The following is a 19,384-nucleotide window of genomic DNA, read 5'->3' as shown; positions in this document are numbered from 1 at the left end:
TCATTATTTTGAAGCTTTTTATTGCAATTTCCTTGGTCTTACTCGGCTCGGAACGCGAGCGATATTACCGATGCTTGTCGGTTCGATCATTAAAAACGATAGACGGTTGTTCACCGTGCAACTTTGTTACAACAGCTGTTATTAAAAATCTCCATTTTTCGAATGGATCGTCTGGCCGATTACAAGTTGGAGGGAACACATCGAAAGGGTTACAGTGTTCTAGTTCGAAAGGAAACGTAGCCCTCGTCTTCTGGAGGAAACACGCGCTCCGCTCTGTTTCCGTAGGCAGATGCGTGACAGACACGCAAGCGTGCACGCGCGCGTTACTAACCTTACCCTAACAACTAACTAACAGATACATTTTCTATCAGACTGTTCTCTACTCTTCGCTAGGGATGTTCAATCTTTTATACTTACTAGTAAAACCATCTCTATATTTCTTTAGCGATACCGTACTCTTCCTTATATTAATAATTTTTTCATTTTGCTGCGCGTTAGCCTTCGTGAAACGAGAGGTTGATAGAAATAATTTTTGAAAGAGCTAACGTTGCTGGTTCGCGGCAGGAGGTAAAGTTCGAAACCGAATGTTGCGGGTAATTATATTTAGTGGAAGCGCGCGTGTGTTGCTCGCCTTTCGAGGAATATACCCCTGGTTTCCCTTTTACGCTTGTTCGCCGGCATGCACCGTCTCTTCTTCAGGTTCTCTCCTTGTTTATCTGGAAATAACGTAGCTGGCGCACATGGGCGTTTCTTCGGGCATTGCCAGATGCGTGGGTGGTGGCAGTGAAGAGAAGAGAGAAGGAGAGCACGAATGACGGTCACATGGCATCGTCGTGGACTCTTCTTCTGCTCTGACTTGTCAGTATTCCGTGAAGTGTTGTGCCGTGCTTGCGTGCGCTTCTCTTCCAGCTCGAGCCCGCGCACCGCCAGCCTTTCAAACGCTTTCAAACGCTTTCAAACGCCTGGAAAAACGCCCTTCTTCCGCTCGCACCTGCAACGCGACAGACCTATTCGTGGAAAACTGTGTCACGGGAAATTGGATCGCAGATATTCCGCTCGGGGTATTCAATTCTAATTACTATACTCGATGGAAGGATTTGGAATTGTCGCCGCTGGAAATTGATGCTACTGACAATGAGAACGAATTTTTCCTATCTGGGTCAAATAAAAGGTTGAGGGTCTGTTTGGATAAAGATAGAGGCTCGAAATTTATTTACATTCAAAGGAAATGACTGACCAATCGTACTAATTGTAATCAGCCGAGTCAAAATAATGACGAACAATGGAAAGATTTATTGCTGGATATTGATGCAATTGGAAATGAAACAAAAGGTTAAGGGTCAATTTGAATAGACAAAGTCTCGAAGCTTGCTTGCATCGAAAGGAGAACAATGCGGCCAAGAGTCATCTGGAAACTTACAGGATTGAACAGAAACTTTCAGAAACTTCGTCAGAAACAGTAGCAATTGTAATTATCTACGTTGAAAGAACGAAAGGCTCGGTGGAAGGATTTAAAATCGTAGTTAATGGAAATCGATGTAACCTGGAATGAATTTTTCAAATGTGGGTCAAATAAAAAACCCAGTGGGAAGTCAAGAGTCAGTTTGGAGGCTTATTTGCATTCAGAGAGAAAAAGTACCGATGAGAAGAGTTAGACAGAAAGATTCCTGCAATTTGAAGACGAAGTTAGATGAAGGAGATGAGTCTTCCGGTGTACAACAAATTGGGGTTCGTTTCCTCTTAAAATTCTGTCGATGACAATGTCATCGAACATATAAGCATTCCGGCGTGATTCGATTTCGGATTCGTTTGAATAGAAGTTTGGAGGCCGATCCCTCTAAAGATAGCAGTTCGAAGGTCTTCGCGAAAGAATTTGGCTGAGCCATTTTGGGAAGTTCGCGAGGGGAATTAGGAAACGACACACAGGAGCCTTCGACAAATTTTTCAGGATACAACAAAGATTATCTATAACATTGTTTAACGTTGTTTCAACGAACAACGCGAAAGTGTGCTTCAATTTCACGCGCAAAAAATTGCGGTAAAAAGGGGTGTTATCGAAAGGGTCTCGTTACGTACGAATAATGCTACCTTTCATAACTTCCTTCCCTGCCTTCAGACGGATAAAAACATCTGTAACTCCAAGTGTGTTTTCGAAGAAACTACGTCTCCATTGATTAATTGCACGTTTCGAGACTCTGCTAACTTGTCGATCCGAGACGCCATCAGAAAGAAAAGGGAATCGTCAAAAGGAGATATTCAAAGAAGAATGGACATATGGAATAAATTTAACCAATCATCGGGAGAAGATTGAAGGTAAGACTTGTACCCTTTGAGAAGCACTTTTTATCAATTCCAAGAAGAATGTTGATGATTTGATATTACTTTAAACCGGGTTTATTTTCGTCGGTGTTCAATAAGCGAAACAATTTCCTAGCTCAACAAAACTACATAGAACGCGATTTTGTTTTAAGGGAAGATTATTCGTAATGATTCGCGGAACACGTGGACGATCAGCTGATGGAACCGGTGTTGCATCGATAAATGTCACATTGCGTGTTCGTTCATGCACATGCAATATTCACCAACCTAGTTGTCTCTAGTTCAGTCATTCGAATGGTTGTTTTTCGAATGGTTGAACGTGTCGTAATCGGGCAGCTTTTCATCACGTATGATCCAGCATGGAGTACTTTTAAGGCGTCCGCATCGAGAAATCTGTACGAATATTCCATTAGGAATTAGGCAGGCAGCTCGCAGTGTATATTAATAGATCGAACCTGACAGCCGAACCTAACCAGACGCTCGAACGTTATACGCGAAATCGTTTCGTTCGTACCTCGCTACCGACCTCGATGCGAGTTATATTTCTGTACGTTTTATATAATTCTTTCGGATTTTCTACATTTCGTCCGAGTGTCACGAAGGGTAGAAGCTTCAAGTGCACGCTCGGAAATAGGATCATCGAATTGGTGTTACGTAAAGAAATGGGAAGGGTTGATTAACGCTGATTGCGACTCGACGGTCTCATCAGTAAGTCAGCACTTATTTAATTATTTGTAAATTTCTTAACATTTACTATAGAGTTCTATGAATCTCGAGTGTTTTACTTGAGAGAAAGGTAAAAATTTGCAACGTGCATAAAATGCATCGGCCTCGACGTAAACAGCAATTTTCGCTAAAACATATTTGCGTGAAGAATATTCGAAGCGGCGTTCTACGCCATTTTCTACGTTCTATTTTATTTTTGCCTCAAGGTGAAAATGAAGTTCGTCGATCGCTGCCGGGTCAAGCTGAACTGCATTTAACTCGTGTGTAGCAATACCTACGTAAGTACGCGATGCACCTGCTGTTATGGACGATGAAAAAAGCAGTGCATCCGGCGATGCACGTGCTCTTCCCTTTCGAAGGGGTGTGCTCGCGTTAACTTTTACTCAAGATCGTTCCTCTAAATTAATTACTACGGAGCTATGTAAATGAACAAACCGTGCCCTTTCTTCGAACACTATTATTCCTTCTACTTCAACGAGTGCACGCGTGCCATCTTCCTTTGTTCGTTATAACACAAATGTTATTACATATTATTAGATAAAAGTTTCCAAACATACAATTGTACGGATGATGAAAAATAACAGAAATGGCGAGTAGTAATGATCGAAATGAAAGAACCGATTATAGTGATCACGAGGTTAACAGTAATAATCGTATAAAATGACAGCAATGACCACAACGATAATATAACGGAGACATCAAAAACACCATTAAAAGATGACAGTCTCAATAACGTTAATAAAAAAACAAGTACATAGTATCTTGTCAATCGAAAGTCTTCCTTACTTTCAGTGGTCCAATGAAGGTTTCAATTGAAAGCTTACTTAAAGTGGTGGACCACCTTGTAAGTTAATACATACAGGAAAACGATAATTATCGATCTAAACAAAGGAGCAACGAAGACGTCTTTCTACGAAATGTTTCTCGAAAGCGAAGGAAGAATCGCAAAGAAGTCGGTGAAAACGTTGTCGCAACGAATAGGAGACAATTCATGCATCGCAGCAACGTGATTCGTCCCATCAGCTGATCCATTTGGACAGGGGAGTAAATCAGAACGTGCTCGAGCTTTCATGGGAACGATAAGCCGACAGTCTCTCTTTCTATCGTTCTCCTCGTCCATCCTTTCCTGGCAAGCTCACCTCTCTTCATCTTCGTCGGAAGCCGCACGAAAATAGCGACAAATCTGATTGCAGCAACAACCAGAGAGTAACTCGCGAGCCTCGAGCACCTTGCCCAAGGAATTCGAACGAATTTTCACGGAAATGAATTTCAATTACATACAGTTGGATTAGATTGATGGATTCCGCGGTGAATGCCTGGTAATTTTTCAATTAAACCACGACTATCACGGTGATATTGTTCTCCGTGGCTTGTAAATGAAATTGGAGGGAATTTTTAGGGAAATCAATTTCGGTTGCATAGACTTTCATTAGTTTGATGGATTTCGGGATGAATGACTGATTACTTATCGATTAATCCATTGATTTTACGATGATATCGTTGTTTCCGTGTTGCAAATGGAATTTGAACGAATGTTTCATTGCTCGAGAAGATGGGAAGTGAATATCTAGTATGTAGGAGAGTTCCAAGATCTCGCGCCAATATCCCGATAAAACATGAATGAAACGGTATCTACTCGATCCATCGCATCCCCCTTTACCACCCCGTCCGAACACCATAAACCTGTCGTGGTTGTCGCGCGACACGCGTCTCCCTGCACCGTTCGCTCTAAATATAATATTCTAGCGTATTTTCAGCGATGAATGAAACGCTCTCGGAAAGCGTATGGGGTTGGCAAGCATCGAATCGAGGTGCAACGAATCGCACCTTGAAAAAAAAATCTCTCTTTTCTTTTGCGTTTTCGCTTCCATCTGCCGCCTACGCGACAGAATTCCGTTTTGCTGTGGTTATCGCTGAAAATTGATCGACTCGTTCGGCAAGCGATTGATTGATTGATTGATTGATTGATTGATTGATTGATTGATTGAATGGCGGGGAAAAAATCGGAGAGAAATAGGCAGCTTTGTTTAAGAATACTCTTTTCAGTGCGTATGTAGGAAATTGAATATTTCTAGGGTATTGTATTTAAAATTGATAAACTGAAAAATAATGTAAAAGATTTTAACTGTCGGAATGTGTTTCTTTTTGCAGAATACCGGAGCGACAGGAGTTTCTCGTACAAGAGGTCACGATGGCAGTCGGTAAGCTTTTACCCGTTCTTGGACCAATCTACGCTCACGTATCTCGAGGACGCTTTCGTACTCGCGTCACGCGTTTTTCGCATAATCGCACACGTTCCTGTATCACGAACCCGGCTACCGCGTATTCCGCTCTGACGATGCGCTTTTTCTATCGTTTTTCATTTCCTACCAGCCACTAACGTAAACAGCATCTCATAGTATTTCTGTAGACGAGTCCTTGATCGTCCTTTCAATGTTGCCATTCCTGGAAATTCAATATATACCTGTTGTCGATTCGAATTTTTTAATTGTTCGACCAAGTGAAACGTCGGTCATCGCGATAACCCCTTTCCATCGTACAACGAGCTGTGCATTTTAAATAATTAAAGTTGTCAGTTAACCCTATCGAAAGGGGATGAATAATTTATTCCACTGTTTGGACTGATAACGATTCTCGAAACCGTTCAAAGATCTTTCAAGTTGAAGCAGTAGCCTCGACGAGTCTCGAAGAAGCTTTTTAAGTTGTTGAACACGTTCGTGGAATGCAACGGGAGAAATCTTGTGAAAAGATTTTGATCAGTCAAATTCGAATTCGTAGGCGAGCAGCGTGTTTGGGAACCGTTCTCGATTCAATTCACACACTCCAGTCACGTAATCGCTATCGATCATGCAAATTTCACAGATCTCTGGCAATTCACCGACGCTGTTCGAGATGTAAATTGTTCGTTGTTTTATTTAGAATAAAATAATTTCAATACTAAGCGTTTCAAACGCACCAAGAATTGATCGTTGAAATGGGGTAAAAAATGAAATTGAAAAATACTTTTACGGAGTTTATGTAAATGTTGAAGTTGACAGGAAATTCGGTTGGTGAATCTTCATGACTTTTCCTTCCTCTTGACGAGGTCGATTCATCTTCGAAGAGTAATAACGCGTGGATCGTGAACGACGTCGGAGGACTTCCGGTGCCGTGTAAGTACTTACGTCTGCCTCGTTCTCCGCTTCTGGTTTATGGGGTGGGGGACAATACAACGTCCGGTCCATCCCCCCACTTTCAAGTACCATTCGAATCGTTCATGGCGTCCTATAGACATCGTGTGTATCTCTGACCGACCAGTCTCAGGTGGACCTTGTATTCGTCTAGTCGCGAAATTTCAATTTTTCTATCGAATAATCAAAAATATTAGCTAAAATATTAGTATAAAATTGTATGATTTTAAGGTGAACAAAGTTGGTCGTATAGAAGTTTGTGATTAGATTCTTGTGATTAATCAGTGACAATTTTTGTTTGAGTCAATGATTACTTTTGCGAGCAACAGGTGTGCTTTTATGATTAGGGAATCAATCGTTTATCGGTGATGTTTCACCACACCACGGGTGAACTTGGACCAATTCTTTAGAAACTCGTACAGTAAAGTTTCTGTTTTCGGAAAAGTTATCCTTGAAGAGTAGAAGTAAACAGAGCATTGGTCTCGCAAGCGATCCATAACCCATTAGACAAGAAGATTTCAACTTAGACAAGAAAATCCCATATCGAGGAAATCTTGTATCGCTATTGAAAAGAATCTTATCAACTTCAATTGATCTGACTCGTATTACCTCAAGTGTAATAAAAACTATTTTCAGTGGCATCAGTGAACTTGAACGATCATCAGCAGAACGAAAATGCATTCTTCAGAAACTTATTAGCTCCAGTTCGTTTAACTCGCATAAAACCAGTTAGATCACAGCTGAAGTGTAAAAGCAAACGGCCTGATGATCTCGTAAACGATCAACAAACAGAGAAACGAAAGCGTCCTTTCAGAGATTTCTATTTGAAGAAATAGTCTCTATGATTTTCGGCCCGTATGTTCACAGACAACCCCTCGTATTTCTCGTTGTCGAGCGGTGCAGCGTCGTCGTCGACGACGCCGACGTCGACAACGAGCCTAGCCTTTTCACCGCCTTCTAAAGGGCCCTCTGGCCTGACGGCCCTTTTCCGAAGACGGCCCTGTAAGATGGGCGCAACTTCGTCGGCGAGTGTACTCTCCACGTCGACGACCAGCACCCTGATGCACCAGGAGAGTAATCGGAGCAGTACGTCAGGTAATTCGACGCCCTCGACGCCCACCGAAGAACGCGTCCCGATGCTGCCTAGAAATGGGATGCCTCATTGCGGAAACGGACCTCCTTCGAATCAAAGAAGAAGCTTCAGGAACCTCTTCAGGTCTGTCAGCGCGAATGCGGATAACGAGAGGACTCAACAATTCCTGAAGGGCGATCCACGACCTTCTGACGTCGCGCCACCTTCCCCGTATCTGCCTCATAGGTTCGTATTTTACCCTTATTCGGAAAAATTGCGATAGCATACGCATACTGACGTAAGGTCTGACATTTCCAACAGGTCGCATTCTCATTCTGAAAACGACAGGAGACGACCAGGACGAAGTAGAGCGGTGCTCAAGTCAGCCAGCGAACTTTTGTCCAACGATATGGTGTACTGTGGCTTGGCTAGGGACAGCCACGATCATAACAATGTCGATGACAATGATCACGACGAAGACGACGACGACGAGGATGATCAGGACTCGAGCGAAGTATTCGTGGGTGTCGACGATGCTAGGTTAGTAATCACAGGAATTAAGTTCAATGTTATTCTCAAAATACTTGGCAATAAATTAACACGATCTTTGTCTTTCAGGTATTACAACCTGTCAGCCACCCTGCCGGCCGCAGGCTCGGCAGCAGCAGGACGAAGGAGACACTCGATCGGCACGTTTCTAGGCAAAGATCGAGCTACCTCGACTAAAGATAGTCATGGTAGAAGGCAACCGCAAGGTTCAACAGCCCTTGTAGAACCAAACACGATGGCACCACCTGTACCAGTTGACACAGTGGACGGTGTTCATATAGAGGACAGAGCAACGAGATCCTGTAGTAGGACCAGGCGTAGACGTCATCGTAGCTCCTCCAGTAGGGGTGAGTACACGAAGAAAGACATAATAAGCGACTGTATTAGAAAGTATTAGCTCTTGAATAATCTCAGAGGCTTGCAAGAGCTTCTGCAAGAATCGCTAGTTAACAACTAGAGTTCTCTTCTGGAGTAGTTATTATTTTGATTTAAGCAAAACTGTCTCATCGCATCGATGAGCATGCCAACGAGACTTAATTGGCCGATTAAGAGAGCTTAGAATCGGCCAGACAGCAATAGATTGAGTAGCCAGAATGGAAGACTGAATGTCGCCGTTGATTCTCACGAGAGGCAATGGTCGGAACCATTGGATCCAATATTCGTCAAATTCGTGCCTATTCTTTCCTCCTTGTCGATCAATCGCGATGACGATTATGTTAGCCACTCGAGCCTGGTCGCGTTCCCACGGGCCAGATTTCGCTTTGCAAGCCCGCATGCCCCGTTCGAATCACGTACAAAAGCCTCGTTACGAATTCGAACTGGCATGGCGGCGACTCGATTTCGATCGACGCCATACGATCGGTTCTCCGACCCTTCAATCGATTCTGGTAACCACCTTTCCCTTCGACCAATAACGTCTTGTAAATAAAGTTTCAATCGATTGAAACTTGTCAAACTTGTTCCAAGTCGTCTCAATTCGAAAGGGTTAATAGGTTTCCCTGATCTAATTTGAAGGTAATTATTCAACTTGAAGAAGTACATTCCCTGAGTGGTTTAAAATAAAGAAATACATACAATTATTAAAAATATGGGAAGCAATTATAGCATACTAATTGCAAGTAGCAGGAAAGGAAGATTAAAAGTAGGTTTAATTAACGCGTTAACGAAACGATCTAAGGAAAACTGTTTCGCACCTCCCTAAAGATCGTAAAAGGATAATCAGCAAATTGAACGAGCTTCTCACCTCGTCTAATTGGATCTTCAGCGACAGTCTTGTTTATACATCAAGGAAATGAAACAGCAAAGTTAAACGAGCAGTTCATTTATCAACAATATCAACCGTCACCATTTAAGATCGTTTAAATGTACACTCACCTTTGAGACTGTTTAACAATTTAAATCATTTGATATAATTTAAGAGAGACAGACTATAATTATACAAAGATTATAAAATGTCAGTTGCGAAACGAAAACCACGCGATTCCCAGGATTGGCGGGAATCCTTTTAAAATTTCAATTAGGAATCGAGGTCCTAAAGGATATCCGGTGATCTTTGATCGGCTCGCAGATAATCTTCGTCTGTGTAAAGACGTGTGTAGAAGACGCCGAGGGCCCAGGATGTCCCCGGAAGCTCGGTACTTTTAGTATTCGTCAAACGAGCAGCGGTTTTCCGACCTGTGCTCGATCGAACCAGCCGAAACATACAGGGGGACAGATTGTAAAATTTACGGCCATACGTGACCCGTCGATCGCACCGACTGAAACACATTAATTCCACGTGATCCGGCCGCGGCTCTTGGAACTTATGTCGTCCACGTGTCTCACGTGTCCCTTTGTTGTTTCTTAATTAGCGACCCTCGCTTCCGGAGACCTCGCGACACGGCAATTGTGTTTTGTTCAAATATAAGTTAAGTAATTTATTTACTCTAAAAGAAAAGTTAAGTTTTTCATCCAGTTGTTTAATAAACTTGAAGAATCCGATTAAATTTAAATAAGCAACTTCAGAAGAAGATTGGTGACACTTTTTCAGACTACACGGGAGGAGAGTCCTTTTTCTCGTTCTGCTTTTAATTAAAGCCAGAAATGAACCGTGGATATCCGCGCAGCAGGGCTCCGAGAATCCTCGATTCTACGAGTGGCATTTGTAATCACAGGGATTTACAAGATAAATTCAATTGGCAGACATGGAAAAGAGGGAAAAATAAACGAAATCGAGATTTATTTATCAATTATAAAATATAAGTTTATGAAAATATTTGAAATATAGGAAAAAATGGAGGATAGGTAATGGTGCAGGAATGTAAAGAGCTCGACAGTAGCCGGATTATCGTTGTCTGGCCTTCCGTAGCGGAAGTTTTCGTTGGTTTGTTGACACTGTCACGTCATCCCGTCCATACGACCAGTCGAAAGGATACACTCCACTTTACTATATTTTTTTCTCTGTGCCCATGGGGTCGCGACGGGACGGGACAGGACAGGATAAACTGTGTATGTAGGTACAAGTCTGTCGAAAGAAGCCGTGCATCCGGCTCTGCGTAACTCGCACCATGTTGCATCCGGACGAGACGTTGTCGTGACACGTTGTCCTCGTGCGTTCGTTCAAACAAACCTCGTTGATTCGTATTCCAACTTTACGACACGACCTGTCATGTTTCCTTTCGAAAATTAGTGGTCGTGACTTCTAAACACCATCAATTCTGTACGATCAAAAGGATAGGACAATAGTAGAATTATCATTTTCTCATCTATGGTACATGATAATTACGCGTGTTCAGTGAGTGGAGTTACACAATATTGTAATCGTACATTACAAAAATAGTATTCAATGTCGTTTGTGTAGAAATTCGACATAAGGAAATGGTTGTTCTCGAGTGCATGGTTGCGGAATGATAATTAATGATTCTGTTTCGCGTGACGAAGCTCGTCCGATGGCATGTTAAGTAGACAATAGAGCAGGTCGCGTAGATCTGCTTGGAAGATGCCGGTGTCAATAACCGTGAAATTAAGCATTCCATCGGCACATACCTCTTTCCATCCGCGTATATATTTACCGGTTATACTTCCTGGTGTCGACCGAGCACGATTTCCGGTCCCACCCTTGCTGGAACTTCGTTTCCGGAACGCTGCCGCTCGATTTCCTTCTCTTTCGATTGCTCTCTTCACTTTTCTTTTATTTCGCGTATTTTTCGATTAAGTATGTAAATATGAAATTTGAAATTCTCCTTCGTCAGGGTTATAAAGCAGTTCGCTCGTTAATTAATCCAAGTTAGCTATTAATTGTTCACACCGTCGATATTCGTGTTATTACATTAAATGCAAATTAAAATTAAAGCTTCTTTCCGTCGTGTCAGGATGAATGCCGTCTTCCGCTTTTTTACGCGGTCTCCGTAGTAAAGAGAGATAAGAAAAAGTAAAGGGGGAGGCAGAAGTCTTCCTTTTGCCAGCAATTACTCTTAATTATCCCTCGGTCGTCCTTCGACTTCATTAATCGCGCTAATTGGACTGGAAGAGGAAGATCCATAAGTCGAATCGCAAATTATACTCGATTATAGTTACCCCTCCTGCTTAACAAGCGATTATATTTCGATCCGTTAAAATTTGTTTTTCTACCAGACTATTTACTGATACACGAGAAACTAGGCAAACATCCGGAAGCCGGTTAACAGACTTGAATCCTCTTATCGAGTGATTCCTACCAGGCACCCGTTGGAATAAGCTTCTTTCCACATTTCCCTCAACGCTTTTCTGTATATTTTTTAGATTTTTTATTATCGAAGCTAATAGATTTATAATCCCCCGATCTATTTTAATCGTAATACCGACCAGAGACAATGTAGAATATTAAAATTAATTTTACAAAAGGTTCATTACCTCGTTTCACTGTTGTAATCGCTTTCATTGAGGGTATTCAATTATAAAATCCCTATTATGCGTTGATAAAGGGCGCGGACCTTCTAAACGAAGGTTAATTGCCATGAAAAAAGAAAGAGAAAAGAAAGGGCGAGCGATCGTTCGAAAATGATTTCGAGGTCCAATTTTGATTCGTGCCCTGGAAAGGGATTCGAGATTGGAGTTGGAACGATCATCAAGTACCTAAACGAACTCTGATTGGTCAATACGCGATGTCCGGCAACTGCGATTTATTCGGTGAACCGGAAGTCCACTGTTGTTCCTCTGTCGATAACTCTTGTACGAATGTCACGTCCATGGCAAAGTGCGTGCACGATTTCCCTAACGTTTCGAACAAATGTTTACTTTTATCTTTAACCAAAAGGTACCGACATCGTTGCTTAAATTTTCTATTAATCTTTTTTTCCATATCGGTGCTCCTTTAATCAGACGTTTTATCGAACAGTATACGCAGCAGTTCAAAGATACGCATACGATTTATTGGAAATAAATTATGCAACGGAAGCGAGGTGAACCGTGTTTCTGTACGGCACGGATTGCGAGCGATTTAGCGACAATCATCGGTAAATACCGCGTGAAATGTCGTCGCAGCAAGCGTCGCGACGCACCCTAACGCCGGTATAAAGTCCTGCTCCTATTTCTGTTTTTACAGCCGCCCCTTTATTATTTTTATCCGGCTGCCGGCCGCTTATTTTCGTGTTCATATGCATTTTCTACGGTGCGCCGACTCTTCTCTATTTTTACTATTTCATCCGTGAAAAAGTATCTCACCAACGACCGATGAATTTCACGCGAATTCGACCCTCCTCGATCTCTTCTGAAACATTCGACTCGTTTCAACTTATTTAGGTACTCCTCGAGCTTATTACGAGTTTTAAATAAAACTTTTCAAATTGTATTTTTATTATTCTTTTCGAGGCTTTCGTAGCACGCATAATTTTTCTTTCTAATTTTATTCAAAATTTCATAAATTCCATTATAAAATCTCTGCAACCGTGTTTTATCTTCTTCGAGGATTGCATAATTCGAATAGTTGCTCTTTTATCCTTTTGAAAGAGATACGATGTTTCAATGAATTTAATAGATTCTGATATTTTACTCGTTTCAGAACGTTTCTATCGATACAGAAAGAGATGTAACTTCGAGATAGCGTAAATCCGCGCCTTCCTATTTGCTCTTCCAAGCTTAGAAAAAGATACGAGTCTGTCACGATAGGAAATCTTTTATTTACCTATTTATTTTAAGGAACCTTCCCGTATCTCTTAAAGTACCTTTCCGTTTCTCGTATTAAAATTCTATAATAATTGTTAGTTGAAACAATTTTGCAACTTTAGAAACGACGTGATTCTTGTTCACAAAAAAATTAGCAAGTTTTATCAAAAGTTTCACTTTACAAGGGAACGTAAACCAATAAGATTTGCATGTTTAATGAGATCAGTCTGCTTCCAGACTAGCTAATCGAAACTTCTTCCCTTTGTTTCCATAAAGAGTTGACCGCCTACGAAGATCATGACTCGGAAAGTTTTAAGCTCGTTAAGACTCGGTCTTTAAACTTGCAGGGTATATAACCAGACACACCTCCGTTGTTCCATAAACCTCGTAAATTATATCCGTATTTTCTAACCTTTTAGAAAAAGTTTATTTTACTTTGAGCAAATTGAAACTTTACTTGATTATACAAACCTAGATCAATCTCGATATATGTACTTTACATTAGTAACTTTGTGTTTTCATGTTGAACAGCATGAAAGTTTTTTATTATATAATATCAATGTTAATAAATGTTAATTTCTAATGGAAAGTAATGTATGCTGATATAAAGGATCGAAACAGGAACAGATGTCGTCGCCTGGCATGACGAGATAATTACCGATTGATTATCGTCGATTAAGTTGATCAGCGCGATGCGTATTAATTATTTCTGTCGCACAGTGTCGATCAATAGAAAATTGAACTTTAATCAACAACGATGCCGTAAATTACAACATATAGTACGATTCAATTAAAAAAAAAGATTCGAATCCTGTATGAAGAAAAAACCATTGTACAGCGGTGTCTCTTTGTTGCCTATTTTCAGGAGCAATTCGATACGACACGCCACGTGAAAGGATGAAAATATCACAAAGGATTGGCCCTTTTATTATCTCTCTAAAATGTATGGCTACCGTAGATAAATTATCTGACTATAGCTCGTCCACACGTTCTGATCGAGATAGTTGTACTATAACAAATAAGGGCCATGGTAATTTTTTTTCGTTCAATTCGACCTTGCGATTAGGCTTGACGAGATAATTCCGATTTACATGTCTCCTGCTAGATCGAATATTCTATCCTCTTTTCACAATAATTCTGTCGTTATATTATTATAAAGGATGTGGAAAATAATGAATACCAGAATATAAGTCTGTTAAGAACAACTCGTACATCAAACTGAGGCGACAGATACAAAATTAGCAAAGCTCTTCCTCGTGTTGACCCTCTTCTACTCTCGATTATTAATCGCTAACCATAACTGCTTCATTAATCGCCGTTTCTGCGTAACGTTGAACGAACAACGTGAAAATTTATCTGCCGTTATTTCTTCGTCTGAACAGCGTACGCTTTCCAAGAACGAGGGAAACTCGCGTCGTTTTATCGCTTTCCGTTCTCTCGAACATGATTTATAAGTCTACCCTCGTTTAAAGAGACAGACGTCGCAATCGTTGTAATCGCGATCCTGTTGCCGTTGTCGTTTTCCTGCAATCTGCGATCATGAGAAAATCACCATAGCCAGCCCGGAAATGTTTCAGAGATTATATCCAGTTTACATCGATTGACAAGAACGCTGTTGGAGGTACGAATATTTCTATTATTCGTCGTTTATCATTCTACGCTCGTAAATTTAACTTTCCACACGCGTGTAAAAAGGGCTTTTCTCGATTAAAAGGAACGGACACAAAAGCACGGTAGAATATATCCATAAATCAGATTAAATAAACTGGATGACCCAATTAGTATAGCGTGTTGTACGAGCAATTAAACGAGATTTCTCCACAAAGGCTTAACAAGCTTCACGCGAAGCTAACACGATGTACAATTTCAGTTGAATTTCAATCAGAAACCTTATCAAAGTACATCGAGTTAAAGTTCAATCTACATATAAATCGGTAAAACGAAGAAGTCGACGTATCGTTATAATTGCGACTGGTTACCTGTTTACAATTGAACGAAAGTGTCGGAGCAATTAAGGATACAAAGACCGGGGCTACTGAACGTCGGTAACGCTTGTAATTAGTCATATTTAGCAACGTGGAGAGATATTAATCGCAAGTTCGTGGAACGAGCGAGCAGAAGGTCTGGCAAACAAGGTCCTGGCAACACGCAACAAATAACAGCGACACGTTTCGCTTCGCTTTTCTACGCGATCATTACGAGCGTCCGAGTGGAAATATACTCGCCGATACCAATCTGAAAACCGTTTTTCCTTATCACCCCTCTGCTTTCGAGAAATTCAATTAAAAAGATAAATGTATATTTTCAGCAATTAAAACAATCCGCGCGTATGCGGTAGGTAATATCTAATGTTTAATTATGAAAGTAATTAACATGTAACTTATCGTTAACGATGTGTAGTCTCCCTTGCCTACGTGACAATTTTAATTTTCTTAACGAAAGGGTTAAGCAGCGTTTCGCTGACGACATCTATTCATCAAAGTTCCTAATATCAAATGGTACTCGTGATTGCGTGCAACCTCCTAGACCTTAAGACGATTACTCTCCGCTTTGATTCCAATTGAACAGACTCAATTTCTGTATTAGAATGGTATGCGAGGCTCGAGCACTGGCTCTAAACGAATTACTGTCGCGGCACATTTCGGCTGTCAAATAAAATGTTCGTCCAATTAAACGTCGACCAATAAATATTGCTTATCAAAGTTCAAGGTACATAATAAACAGAATGCTTTTCCTCGTTTAAAAGAAGAAAAAATGAAATAAAAGGACGTGAACTCGTAACCCTTTTATGAGAGCAATTTGTTCTTGTAGGAAATACTTGACGAGCTCGATTAGATTGTATGGAACTTTTTTAAATCGTTTATGATTAAGTTACACTCATCTTCCCGCAGTAAAATACTTGGAAATAATCATTTCTCTAATCGTTGTTATTCTTTACCGCGCTTCGAACAATCTCTCTGCTTCTTTTTATGGGAGGAAACGCTTTCGAACGGAAGCAATATACTGTAATTGGTGTCCTTTAAAAACTAGCAGGAATCTTTGTTTCTACCGATGAAACCCTTTATGACATCCTTTCTTTGCTTTATACAAGTTTTTTATATATGATTAGTAATTGTTAGTTTCAATGCATTTTTCTCTTCAGTTTGTTCGTGGTGGGCCGAAATTATGTGAATCATTGACTGTTGTTTGTACAATCGTGCGATCTGCATGTAAAAAGAAAAACGTAGCGCAGTCTCCACAGTCTCAGAACTGTCTAGCAAACGGCAGCCAGCTCAGCGGCGGAAATAGGAGCTCTTAAAAAGGGAGCCGCCTAAAACCCACTGGCTGAAATTTCCATTTCTTCGTGAATGGGCTCCCTGTTCAAGGTTTTTCGTTGAGAAAATCTCTCTACGAAGCCTCCGAGATCGGGCTTCCACGTAAAGTGTTCCTACTTTACGTGTGAAGATGCTTTGTGCCTCACAAGTCGGTATCAAGTGCTTTGAGCACCGTTTAATTTCATTTTTCATCGCTTTTCGGAATAATTATGGGATACTTAACGATCTTACGTGGGGTGATTCATTCTACCACGAATAGTTGGAGCTATAAAGAATCAAACTGTTAAAAAATTTTACTGTTTCATTGCAACCCACCTAATCGCAAAGAAATCTGACAATAATTTAAAAAGGATGTTTATTCTATGGTTACAAGTTATTTCTGTAGCGCGAAATTTCTATTTGTTTAGGATACGCGAGTTTTCAACGGTTTACCTTATCTCGAACGATAACAGCGTCCACACTTGGACGCATCTGCGTCCGGCAATTGCATTCAAATGATGCGAACGTTTCTTCAAGAACAGTCGCTTTGAAAAACGATCCGCATCTCGCAGCGGCCGCTTCTTCCTTAATTAACTCAATTAATGTTTAATTAAAACTACCCCGAGTCATTGCAACAAAGTGCGATGCTATCGAATTCCATTTTAAACGTAGCTCATTTACAGTGCAACGATTTTATCTATTTCAACCAGCTAAACTCGTTAGTTAAAACCTAAAATAATTGGATTTTGTAGCAAATAAAAATTTCTCTGTGTAATTAAAATAATAAAGCAACCGGAAGGGCTAGAAAAACAAAGATCATTCTTGGGTACGCAAAAGTTTTAATCCCCTTTAAAAATCACAAAGGCGGAAATTTATTTGAATTTTAGTATGTTCTACAGCAATTTTTACCAGGTGATTTCTGTGAAATCAATGGATCATTAAAATTTCACGCCGCGTGCCGTGGTTCTCACGCGATCGTTCCCGCGCCCACGTGTTTTCCGAAAATATTTGAACGTAGCGTCTGCGCAGATATGTGCGCAGGCTAGCGCGCATGCGTGCGATCACGGAGTTCCCCGAATGCATCTTCCGAAACAACCCTCGTGAGATGTTCAGTGACGAGGCGCGCCGCGCTCCAGCCGGACGTTGTACCTTTTTTTCTTTTCTTATTATCGCGTGCATCCCTCCGAATTTCTCATTAAAATTTATACTTTCCTCTCGAATAAAAAGCATCTGTATTCAATATCAAGTGTCTTGATTTAGTCAAGCTGTCGCGCGCAGTTGGTACACAAATATTCGTGAATACTTCAAGATGACTCGTACGATATGTTCGTGTTGAAAATAAACTTTTAATATTGACAATCGTGGGAAAGAAATTGATAAAAATGAAAATAAAAGAGGAGAACCACTATGCAAAGCGAAGCATCGAATACTTCGGTAATATATCACTTTCATTAATATATTATACATAAATGATTCAGTTATTTAATTGCGATATTCAAAAGCTTTGTGTTAATTAATTTAATTAAAGCTGATCGTTTCTAAAGATTCTTCCGTTGCTGCTCTCACCGTGATCAATTAAGTAAAATTCCACTCGACCATAATGGAAACACCTTATTGTTTACAAATGTGCTCCAGTGTTCCATATAACGTTTTAGGGATGCGTTTAAAAATATCTGAAATCAGCATTCAACGACCAATTGAATTAAAAATTTTAATCAGTCACGATGACGTTGTTTCACGTTAGCGTCGATGAAAAATGTATGATTAGCGCCGATGAACATTGTTAATTAAAAAGCTATACTTGTAAACGAACCGTATTCGAAAGGGAACGTGCGTAGATCCGTGAATATATACGCAAACTCCCTTTCTGTTTGTTTCCGTACGAATTTTAACGAGAAACCATTCAGATGGACGAGGGATGAAAATCCAGGAATCCTGAGGTGATTATTTATGAAGCTCGTCCTTCGAGAATTCCACGACAGAAACATTTTCGTGCATTCGAAAAGAGCGTTGTCGTCCTGATGCACCCGATGCGCAGGATATGCAGTATGCTAATCGTATGCGAGGGTCTGTGCACCATACCGAATACAAATGGCACCCGGTTGCGGTTGCCATCATCTTCGCGCCATTCTAGTCTTTTATTCCTCTCTCCTATTGCTTCGAGCAAACAGTCTTTGCTTACTTGAATTTTAAATAAAAATATTTGAAAACTAGAATCTCTCAAATATTGATGGCAATTTTTAAATTCATTTATTTTTTTTTATTTTCAATAATCTACAGTGGAATAGAACCGGAATAAGTAAATACCTTCGCTGATTAACTATCGAATTTCCAATAATAACCACGTGAAACTTTCTCTTTTGTCTTTTGTCAAAAGATATGCAACTTCGTCGAAGAATAAACCGCCGCTCATCGGAGAATCGTGTCTTCCAAAACAAACAGAGTCGCCAGGAGTAGTTTCGAATTCAAAGCTCGTCCATCTTAATTACATGGGCATCGTCTAATTTCTGAGTCCGTACGTGAAAACAATGACGCGAATCGAGCCAGGGAGTGGGGCGATTCGAATTCGACGATGGTCTATCCATGTCCAGTGGTGTCGAATCGACCCTCGATCCGTTCGAAACCGGTCAGGTCGTCGACGATAAATCAGAGGTGCAGTTTATCCTCCTACCCTCGTTCCGCCACCCTTTACACTTTGTTTCGCGACGATGAAAGAAAAATGTGGATAGTCGGTGGTGAATCGGTTCATTCCGAGAGGTGACAAAGTACGAGCAATTTTTAGTGTGAAAAACAGATCGTGAAATGGTTGAAAAGTTTGTCCTGCAAAAAATATGGCAAACACGTGCGAAACACCGCGTTCGCGGCGACGAAACAGGACCGAACTTTTTGGATTGTCCAACGTCACCAAGTGAGTGTCTCTCGTTTTCTTTCTAATTTATCTATTCTTTGACATTTTTTTATTATGTCTGTTCTAATTGATCACTCCTTAAAGAAGGTGGTAGTTTTGAATTGAAATGTTTGATGAATGAACATCTTTCATTTTGATTGACAAATTCAATGTTGCTTTGTTGGAAGTTAATAATCATGAAGTAAACCGAGGGCAATTCTGGGCTTTCAATGAACGAGAATAGAAA

General features: G+C 40.6%; 1 protein-coding gene across 5 annotated transcripts in view; it reads left to right on the top strand.

Annotated features, from left to right (window-relative positions):
- LOC114875827 overlaps positions 1-19,384 on the top strand; it is a 34,290-nt gene that overhangs the window by 12,543 nt on the left and 2,363 nt on the right. Inside the window, exons 1-5 of one of the 5 annotated variants that reach the window (XM_046288549.1) lie at positions 985-2,313; positions 5,197-5,246; positions 7,083-7,533; positions 7,609-7,827; positions 7,906-8,183. In XM_046288549.1, coding sequence (XP_046144505.1) covers positions 5,237-5,246; positions 7,083-7,533; positions 7,609-7,827; positions 7,906-8,183 — 958 coding nt within the window. In that variant the 5' untranslated portion in view covers positions 985-2,313; positions 5,197-5,236. Of the gene's footprint in view, positions 1-984; positions 2,314-2,932; positions 3,028-3,579; positions 4,365-5,196; positions 5,247-7,051; positions 7,534-7,608; positions 7,828-7,905; positions 8,184-19,384 lie in introns of those variants that run through there. The other 4 variants (XM_046288550.1, XM_046288552.1, XM_046288556.1 and 1 more) reach the window with 4 other exon arrangements.

The sequence above is a fragment of the Osmia bicornis genome, chromosome 2 (genome assembly GCF_907164935.1).
Source record: "Osmia bicornis bicornis chromosome 2, iOsmBic2.1, whole genome shotgun sequence".
Taxonomy (NCBI): domain Eukaryota; kingdom Metazoa; phylum Arthropoda; class Insecta; order Hymenoptera; family Megachilidae; genus Osmia; species Osmia bicornis.
This window is presented reverse-complemented; position numbering and strand designations above follow the sequence as displayed.